At 38.8% G+C, this 10,569-nt stretch overlaps 2 protein-coding genes across 4 annotated transcripts in view; one reads left to right on the top strand and one right to left on the bottom strand.

Moving 5' to 3' along the window:
* The first annotated feature begins 1,963 nt into the window (after positions 1 to 1,963).
* GIMD1 (GIMAP family P-loop NTPase domain containing 1) lies at positions 1,964 to 7,742 on the top strand. Its single transcript, XM_014941220.1, has 3 exons — positions 1,964 to 2,031; positions 3,759 to 4,182; positions 7,350 to 7,742. Exons 2-3 carry the CDS (start codon positions 3,790 to 3,792, stop codon positions 7,620 to 7,622), a joined length of 666 nt encoding a protein of 221 aa, XP_014796706.1. The 5' UTR covers positions 1,964 to 2,031; positions 3,759 to 3,789; the 3' UTR covers positions 7,623 to 7,742.
* Positions 7,743 to 9,495: 1,753 nt separating this feature from the next.
* The window catches only part of AIMP1 (aminoacyl tRNA synthetase complex-interacting multifunctional protein 1), a 38,767-nt gene continuing 37,693 nt past the window's right edge, over positions 9,496 to 10,569 (bottom strand). For 2 of the 3 annotated variants that reach the window (XM_014941210.1, XM_014941202.1), the window contains exon 7: positions 9,507 to 9,750. In XM_014941210.1, the coding sequence (XP_014796696.1) occupies positions 9,584 to 9,750 (167 nt within the window). In that variant the 3' untranslated portion in view covers positions 9,507 to 9,583. Of the gene's footprint in view, positions 9,751 to 10,569 lie in introns of all 3 variants that reach the window. The other variant, XM_014941192.1, reaches the window with a different exon arrangement.

Raw genomic sequence — 10,569 nt, 5'->3', positions numbered from 1 at the left:
AAATATGCCTTCAGACAAAGGCTGTGCACAGCATTGAGCCACAGGATTTTCACAGTGGAAACTATCAGTAGCTACCTCAGCTACACATATGATAGAGGAAGGGATTTAATCTCCCACCTCTCACAAGAACAGGCAGGCTTGAGAGCAGTGAAAAGCAGTCTGAAAGCAACTAAATGTCTATGTGCTCTTAAAAACATAACGGCAACAGAATTATTGTGCAGCCATCTACAGCCAAGTAACACAAAAGATGAACTCATTCATGATGAATGATGTGAATTTACAGGAGGAGACTGTGAAGGCATCTTTAGCTCTTCTTTTGAGTTTGTATCCACTAGCAAATGAAGGAACCTTGCTATACACTTTATATATAAATATGCCTTCAGACAAAGGCTGTGCACAGCATTGAGCCACAGGATTTTCACAGTGGAAACTATCAGTAGCTACCTCAGCTACACATATGATAGAGGAAGGGATTTAATCTCCCACCTCTCACAAGAACAGGCAGGCTTGAGAGCAGTGAAAAGCAGTCTGAAAGCAACTAAATGTCTATGTGCTCTTAAAAACATAACGGCAACAGAATTATTGTGCAGCCATCTACAGCCAAGTAACACAAAAGATGAACTCATTCATGATGAATGATGTGAATTTACAGGAGGAGACTGTGAAGGCATCATTAACCTTCTGCCAAAGCACTGGCTGTGCCTGTGGCACCATAGTGGGAGACAACAGGCTTCCAGAGGAACTGAAGTCTTGCTCCACTGCTGCGGTTGGCAGGAACAGCCCTGGTACTGTGGGGCAAACCAGTACTTACAGGCTTCCACACAGAGCTATGTTTTGGATGACAATGTCTAACCTTCTGCCAAAGCACTGGCTGTGCCTGTGGCACCATAGTGGGAGACAACAGGCTTCCAGAGGAACTGAAGTCTTGCTCCACTGCTGCGGTTGGCAGGAACAGCCCTGGTACTGTGGGGCAAACCAGTACTTACAGGCTTCCACACAGAGCTATGTTTTAGACGCCAATGTTCCCAGCAGGACTGGGCTCTAGAAAGCACCTTCCCCTTCCTCCTACCACAGACAGACTACATACCAGACTCTTGTTCTCAGTGTAGTGACACATATTTTAACACCCTTGGAGTAAACATGTGCCCCCACCCACCTTGGACTTACACTCAGAGAGGTGGCTTATCTAAACCTGTCCTTACGAAGGGCTCACTCCACTCTTTCGTTCTATTACTAGAACCTGGTCATTAAAGCACAAATTTATATTTATCTTCCACTAAGGCACAGGAGTTCAAATCAGTTGCTTTCCCGCATGTGGGAAATTGCCTGAAAAGCAAATGATAGGTCCTTTCTGGACAATCCTTTTATCCCTTGTTTTAATGCTACTGTAGCATGGCAAAGAATGATGCTTCCAAGAGAAATGCATCAACCTATTGAGCTATGAGCTAATGCACACGATGGCAGTGGTGCAAGCCTTTGAGTTTTCACAAATAATTTCTGCATTTTAATGCATATTTTGATTTTTTTAATCCATCTTTCTTAGGCAAACAGCTTTACATCTGCATATGGTTTACACTGTGCTTTGAAAATATTGAAATTACTAATTCATTGCAGTAATAAGAGAAAGTGCATATGCTCTTCACATGCATATATATGAACACACATTCAAAAACATGCAACACAAAGTAATCTCAGTACCTCCACTATCACTGTCACATTTAACTGCTGGTAGAACTCAACTACCTTTCAAAAATATCAACTTCATACAATCACTAAAGCCATTGCAAAAACTGTATCTGCAGTATTTTGCAGCTAAGTTGCAAAAATTCATGTGCCAATTACTGGAGAAACATACCCAATTGAATGAGGATCTATCAGTAATAGATTAACCAGATTAATGTGTACGTAACAGTCTCAGCATGGTACGTTGCTGCTGTTAGTTTCAAAGTTCACATACGGACTTCTTTTTATACTGCACACGTGGTTTATGAATGAGGTCTGAATGAAATAGGAATTTTATGGGAAAATAAGGTAAGTGACCTAATATAAAATTAATCTAAGTATTTAAGTGTAGGCTGCTTACAGGAGAAAAAAAACCAAAACACCAAATCCTTGATCGTGATTTAACCAAGGAATGCACAAATGCATAATGCATGACCACCATGTTGTATTATTATGGTACAGAAAAAGAATACAATGTACATCTAAATTGCTGAATAACTGATAACAACCATTTCATAAGGTGTCTATTTAAAAAAGTATTCTTTGATAACAACCATTTCATAAGGTGTCTATTTTAAAAAGTATTCTTAAAGAAAAAAAAAAAAAAAAGGGAAATTGATCACTGAAAAATCCACTACGAATTCAGTAAGGAAGGTCGTGTATAGCATTCAATGTTGCCTGGAACAAAATTAGTATGTTAATAGCTCTTGCATGTTTGGCTTTATACTGAAGTTATTTTGAAAGATTGATTTGGGCATTGATTTAATATGAAGGAGAAGCTTGAACGGCACATGCAAGAATCTAAATAAATCACAGGAAATCCCTTTCAAAAATTAGCCACAATCTCTCTATGAGTACCTAAACATTATGTCTTAAAAAAAAAAAAAAATAAAATTCACAATCTCTCTATGAGTACCTAAACATTATATCTTAAAAAATAAATAAATAAAATCTTTCTGAAGTTCAGGTGTCACTGATAACTATAAACTTACTTATAAACTACTTATTTGCTGATATGATTTTCCATCTTTAACAACTCTGAATTTATTTAATCATCCAGTATTCCTGTTAGACAATTAATGTCCACCAAAACCCCTTCAGATCCTGGATTACAGAAAAATTCAAAGAGAATGAGAGGGCTTACTTATGAACAATTATAGTAACTGGAAATGATACTTACCCAGCTCCCCTCTCCATCCACCAGTCTAAGCTTTCATTTTCCACTAACTGTGCCATAAATCAAAAAGTTTGTAGAGTGTACATTTCCAGTCTGAATTTCACATGGGGTAAGAACCTGCAGCATTGGCTATTTCAGCTCTTCTTTGTTGTTTATAAGGCCTTTATATTTATAAGTCACACATATTTATCTGTGTCAGAAAGCCCTTTTGGATTACTATTTCAACTTCAGGGGTAGCTGATGAAAGACATATTCTAAGCTGTTTTCCGCTGTGAAAAAGCGCTCCTTTAAAATCTGCTTCTCCCCGATTATCCACTTTTTCCTAAAAACAAGATTTGCTTCCTGAAACTTGGTCACTTAATAACAGCAGCACGTATTTGTCACCATCCTCTTCTTCCTCCCCTAGTTTTGCCTCCTTTTCATAATCTACTCTCCCTGCATGCCAGTGCTGTTTTCCATGGTTGTTTCCCAACTCCTGCCTTCCCTTCCTTCTCTGTCGCCTCTCCTTAGCTTTATCTGCTTTACTTGTTCCTAAAGCTCTTCTCACATCCCATACTTTCCCAGCTCTTCTGTTTCTGCCAGTGTAGCAGCGCAGCCTTTTAGGCTGCTCTTGTACCTGTGACACCTTCCATGGGGTCTTGTTATTTCTAAGGAGCAGACTGGGAAGGACAGCAAAGACCTGTCCTTGGATCAGACAGAAGTGTACGTGCTCTCCTGAATATCTGTCTACACCACACACTCCTTAAAACATTTCAGGCAGGGAAGGGCAGTCAAAAGGCATTGAATTTTCTAATTTTCGCTGGATTTTTTTTTTTTTTAAGTTATCTGAAATGGCTCATTTTACTTGTTCCTCGCTTAGCGCCGGGCTTGTGGATAAAAAAAAGTCGACAATGGCAGACAGCAACGAGATGACCATCAACCTTGTTGTCCTGGGAAGATCTCAGACTGGCAAAAGCGCTGCTGGGAACAGCCTGCTGGGCAGCTGGGACTTCGAGAGTCGTCGCTCCCCCAGCTCCGTGACCACAGGCTGCAGCCTCGGGCGCAGCTGCCGCATTTCGGGGATCATAAGAAGAAATGGCCGCGAGCTCACTCTCCGTGTTCGAGTCCTCGACACTCCAAGCTACCCCCACAGCGGCCTGAGCAAAGAGGAGGTGAGAGACACAGTGAGGTCAGCCCTGGCTCACCACTTCGGGGAGGAAGGCCTGCACCTGGCCCTCTTGGTCCTGAGGGCCGACGTGCCTCTGTGTCCAGAGGAAGGCGATCATGCAATTCACTTCATCCAGGTAACAAACAAATAAATAGAAGTCTCTGCCCTTAACGGCAACTCTTCTTCAGGTGGCAATAGCTATGGAAGAGTTGATTGCAAAATTGAAATAAGGAAGTGCAACTGAAAACGGGGACACTTCCCAGCCTAGCAGTTGAAACCCACCATGCACAACCCCACCATCATGCCCCACAGCTGCTAACCCCGAGAGGAGAGAATCACAGAATCTTCTAGGTTGGAAGGGACCTTAAAGATCATCTTGTCCAACTGTCAACCTAACTGACAAAAATAGACCCCCACACAACAAACAAGGAGCATCCTCACTAAACCATACCTCCCAGCACTTCATCAACCCGTCTTTTGAACACCTCCAGGGATGGTGCCTCAACCACCTCCCTGGGCAGCCCATTCCAATGTCTGATAACCCTTTCAGTGAAAAAATTTTTCCTAATATCCAGCCTGAACTTCCCCTGGCGCAACTTGAGGCCATTTCCTCTTGTCCTGTCGCCTGTGACTTGAGAAAAGAGACCGACCCCCCCCTCTCTACACCCTCCTTTCAGGTAGTTGTAGAGAGCACTAAGGTCTCCCCTCAGCCTCTTCTTCTCCAGGCTGAATAACCCCAGTTCCCTCAGCCTCTCCTCATAAGACTTATTCTCCAGACCCCTCACCATCTTTGTCGCCCTTCTCTGGGCCCGCTTCAGCACCTCTATGTCTTTTTTATGGTAGGGGGCCCAAAACTGGACACAGTACTCAAGGTGAGGCCTCACCAGTGCCGAGTACTGCTCTCTTTTGCATGGCACAAATGAATTTAGGAACCGAATTTACTTATCAAAGTAAGCTTTTCCCTCAGAAATTACACTTAATGCTTTCTCATGACAGATCTAGTTTGTTCAAGAGAAATGCTATTTAAAGCAAAGCCAGGGCACCTCCCTCTCCTGCGCTCTGAGAGACACAGGCCCAAAATCACACATAAAGCTGACTGACCTGTGGCAAAGATATTTAGCTCTATCCTGCGTTGTCACTACTGCTGTACCTCTTCCAGAGAAAAGTAACTAGAAAGTTACCATAGTTTTCCTTAGCCAGAGTAAATTTTCTAGCATAACTGCCTTGAAGCAAGTATTTTGCAGCTCCTGAGGGGAAAAAAAAATAATAAATTTGCAAGTAGGTAAGATAGGAGGGGAAGGTCATTGAAAATGAATGGCTTTCTTTTCAGTTGGATTTTTCTCTTTACCATGCATATGTATCTTTGAAGAAAGGGAAAACAACAAAAAAAGAGTAAACCTATATATTGCTCAGTCTATCTACCTGATCAGATGGAACCAGGTTTCTATGATTTACAAAGAAACAAAAGGTTTCATTTATCGTCAAAGTCTGCACATTACACTTTGCAGCTGTCTTACACTAACAAACTTTCTAAAACTCTTTAGGACCGGGAGGGACTTGTGGTTCATCAAGTCTTGTCATCTGCTGTAATTGACACTATCTAAATATACAATACATATGTAGTTAAAAAAATACCAATATATCAATAGAAAAGTAGCTTTCAAAATGTGTTTGATTTGTTCTCCTGTTCTTCCCTATTGCTCTCTATTGGTAGGTTGCTCCTCACTTTTCCAGTAGTTAGTTCTAATTTCAAGACACCCTCACTCATTGTCAGTTTACATGTATTTGTTTTCAGTGTTACCCTTTTTCCTTATAAAGTTCTCTCTCTATATATACATTGTGGTATTTAAGAGAAAGCAGTATTTACTTAAAATATTTTTACTCTAAGCCAATGAAAAAATCATCATGCTTCTAGCTTGAGTCTGTTCTGGATCAAGTCCATATGGGCATTGAAAGCATAAGAGATGCCACCACGCCTTTTCTCTTTTAAATGGAGCTTTAAAACCCTTACTGGAAGGGAAATAAAGCATGTTTAAAAATAATCAGAAAGCAACACTTACTTCTGCTTTATAATTACAACTGGCTCTCAGCTTGGATAATGGGTTTGCTTTTTATTTATTTTTTTAAAAGACCAGATGCTGTCATTTCATCAGCCACAAACAAACAGGGCAGGACAGCTGCCTGGGAGGCAGGAATATGAAGTATTGGTTATATTTCATTATTTCACCCCAAGAAGACATTAGCACAAAGACTACCTTTAGCAATCAGGAGTTTACACAATGATTCTCTGCAAATTAGGGATGGCATATCAATGAAGATGGCATATCACTAGAAGACTGCTGCATTTAAATCACTCTGGATTTTTATTTCAATAATATAGCCTAATGAATTGAGAGTGGCAGATAATGCTTCCAGAACTAACATTAGCATTGACTCTGAGTCCTCAGTAAATCAATTCGCTATCCTCTCCCTCCAAAACTGATAAGCTAACACTTTCTCAGACAGCTTATGCCAAAATTCTGTACGAGTTTTATACACCACAGTATTTAGGTTACAGTTAAAGTACACTTTGCAATGTTCTTATTACCAAAGTAAGCTTCTTGTCATGCACAGGAGTTAGCATGATTGCACTAAAGTTGTAATTTCATTTACATCTATAAATGAAAGCCCAATCTCTTATTCATATTAAATTTTTCTGTACTTAATGACAAAAAAGTAGCTTGTTTTCTTCATTCCTCTCCATCAGATGAACCCCAGCACTTAGAGACAAACTCTCTGGCCCATCACCAAGGTGGGCATTTGATTTGTGTTTTTCCTGAATTGCTGAAAATAGTTCATTTTATGGGATACAGCTGGAATTGCAGTGGGTGTTACAGAGAAATCAATCATTTCTTTTTCAACACAAGGTGATTTGGTGATTTTCAAAAAAAAATTTCAAAGAGCTGTGAAAAGTGTAGAAATATGGATATGTGGAAACTACTGATGTAAACTAATGTGTGACATAGCTAAACAACCATTTTCCCTTATTTATATAGACAACTTTAAACTGGAGAAATTCTACTAACATCTGTAGTAAGAGAACAGAGAACTGCTAGTACTGCACAACCACATATTCCCACTGAAAGTGGATGTCAGTGTCTTGGGAAGGTGAAAAACCCCAGAAATTTCAGCAACTCAGATAGCATGAACTGGATTACTGCCAGGAAAAGAACACATAACTGGTCTGTTAATGCATAAGCATATGAAGCGGGAGCGGGGAAAAGGAACAAGAGATAACTATTTGAGATTTGTTTTTCATTACAGGAACTTCTGGGTCCCACATGGAAGGATTTCACTGCAGTTCTACTTACTCATGCAGACAAGGCAGAAGAGGGTGGATTCAGTGAGGAAGCATACATATGCAGTGCCTCAAGTACCCTGCTGTCACTTTTGAGCTCAGTACAGCATAAATACATTTTCCTAGACAACCAGAAGAGCATAATTAAAGAGGAAAGAGCTATTGTCTTAAGAAAGATCTTGAATTTCATAAGACAAAATAATTATCAAGTGCTTCTACTTAAACACAGCAAGGAATAGAATTAGCTTTCATGTGCTCATTTGTCTACTTTCTATGGTAGGTACCATTTAATTAAAGAAATAAAAGAGCCATCAGCTGGAAAATTCCACATTTGTACCAAATACCTTTGAACACACAGTTAGAAATACCATTTTGGATTACCAAACTACTTGTCTTTCATAAAGTACCTCACACTACTGCATCCAGAATCCTAGCTTTAACCATAAAATCAGAACAAGGTAGTGTTCTAAACCATGCTCCTAATATGTACGTAGTCACAAATCAGATTTTACACTATACCTGATTGTATATTGCAATTCATACAAAACACACATCTGGAAGAAAAAAACAAAAAAAGCACATGAGCTCACACTGTAAGGGAGACTCTTTGCTCAATTTTTCAAGCTTTCAGAAGTTCCTCTGAATTCCAAAATTTGTAAAGAGCTTTCCAGCATTAAAAGCTAAGATTTATCTACTGTAAAAGTATTTCTTTACCTTGATTCAAGATTAGTTATAATTGAGATTTTGAACTTCAAGAATTTTGTTTAATAAGCCATTATTGGATATGTAGCTTACAAGGCAGATAAAAAAGCTCCCATGTGCTTAACGCTATTCGGCACATTTAAAAGAACTATTTACTATTGCTTATTCCCAGATGAATGAAAAATTAACACAGTTTATAGGCACATACAAAACTAATTCAAAAAAGAAAACTGTTCATCTCTTCTTTTATGCCTGTACTTTTTAATTTTATATCACTGTCTTTTGTTTTCTCTGCCAGCTTACTGGATGAAGTTCAAAGCCTGCAAAATTCAGGGTGGCTAAGTTTTTTTATTTCAGTGGTTAAAAAAGCACTTACTGTTTCAATCGTTAGACAGCAACCAGTTAAGTATGTATTATATGCCAAAATATCTGAAGTATCCCTAAATAGTTACTTAAAAGGTTTATTGTAAATCAATCTATAATTATTTTCAGATTATTAAAAGGCAGGAATTAAAAGATGTAATTTGAGGCTATTACCATAGCAACCGTGACTACTTGTCCTACATTAATAATGAATAATTCTAATTGTAAAAACCAAAGAAGCCATTTCTGTTAAAAAAAAAGCATCTTTTGTATGAAATATCATTGCATAAAAATACATTAAAACAAAAACTCAATTAATTTTATACTTGTATGGGCATTGGAAACAGATTTTTTTGGTAGCATTTGACTAGCCCTGACAATCTATTTGCTATTTGCCCTTTCTTAGTACTCCCTATCATTTAGAAGGAAATATATAGGTGAACTAGATAACTCTTTTAGCAAAGTGACAGCTTTGATCTTATTGACATTGTAAGAGTTTAGCTGTGGGACAAGAAACTATGTCCATTTGTCTATCTTAGGACATAAAGAGGAGTAGCTTAATCAGACATTATGTTAATGCAGACATTACAATTGTCTGCAGACTACTTGAGACAACACAACCAAGAACAAAGTTGCAGAGGCTTATAATATATCTGAAAACGGCTTGAAAAAAGAGGAGAAAAAACTATTACAAGGTGAGTAGCAGAATGAAGATGATTGTCACCAACCAACTGCTAGTCCTGCACCTCTTGAAGAGCAGTTAGCACACAAGGAACACGGCAGCCTTTTTTCCTTACTGAGATGCTCTTGCTCCATAGATCCTCTAAAGCTTTTAGCTGTCCAGAAAATATGCTTGCCTGCCTATAGTTCTACCAGGAACAAGCCTTGGCAATTAAGTCTTGAGAACTGAGTGGTTCATGACTGTTGACAACACTTAACCTCAAGGACAGTAAGCACGGTGAATGAATGAACTGTGAAAATGTGGGAGGCATAACACATTCTGTACCTCGGGAAGAGGACTCAAACAAAAAAGGTATTAACCATGCATTTCAGAGGAGTAATGTATTCATGTTTTTTATTGTGCTTGCATTACTTTCCATTTCAACATCTGAAAAAGCTTGTAATAACCATTCATTTATTTAATGCCGCTGTTTGCCATGGTCTCTGCCCTGCAGACTCCTTTCCCTTTCACTTCAAATGGAACTCCTTTGTATGTAGCAACACACTGGTCGTTGGTACGAAGATCAGGTTGGATTTGCTCCCAAATCTTCTTCTTGGGATTAAGTTCCTTCTCAGGATCTCCTGTTTCAAAACAAAAGAATAGCCTTATAGCACACAATACAGTAGGCAGAGCAAGAGCTCTAAGTATGTACACGTTCGTGACAGCATCACTGCACACACTTTTCAGGGAAAAACACATTACCTGCGGTTCTCTAACTGAAAACTTGAATTAGGAACTGTCTAGGAAATGTCTCCAGAGCCTCTCTCAAAATGTTGATCTTTCAGGGGAAAAAGGTTGTAAGTAACAGACCACAAATACTTTGAAAAGGAAGCAATTAAACCATTGCTAATTGCTGGTTTACAAAATTCACCAAGACACAGGTTTATCAGCATCTTAAATTTTGGAATTAACAAATTTTTACAAGCAATTTAGCGAGTGCCCTTACAGTTGAGAAATATCACACTTCGACAAGAATAATCCAAAATTAGGATACTAGCATATAATTTTAGCCCCAAGTTCCAACACAGCTACTTTTTGTACTATTTGACAACAAGCTCTGGTGCCTAAAACAACACAAGCATCAGAGGTCAGCTCATATTTCAGCAATTATGGCTTCAGTTACCTGTTTCTGTGTACACCATGATAAGCTACCTATGCATTACAGATATTGACAGTCTAACTACATTAACAAATCTGACTATTCAAGGATCTCTCATGACCACAAAATGCAGGTTTCTTCTATTGACGTTTTGAAATAGTGTTAAAAAAATGACATAGAATGGTGAAGTACTCCAGAGTCATATCTTCCCTATTTTTAAGTAGGCAAGAAATGCAAGGAATAGGAACAAAATACCTAAGCTAAATAAACTCTCTTGCTCTAAAGATTTATACTCAATAAA

This window comes from Calidris pugnax, unplaced genomic scaffold (assembly GCF_001431845.1).
Source record: "Calidris pugnax isolate Ruff unplaced genomic scaffold, ASM143184v1 scaffold34, whole genome shotgun sequence".
Taxonomy (NCBI): Eukaryota; Metazoa; Chordata; class Aves; order Charadriiformes; family Scolopacidae; genus Calidris; species Calidris pugnax.
This window is presented reverse-complemented; position numbering and strand designations above follow the sequence as displayed.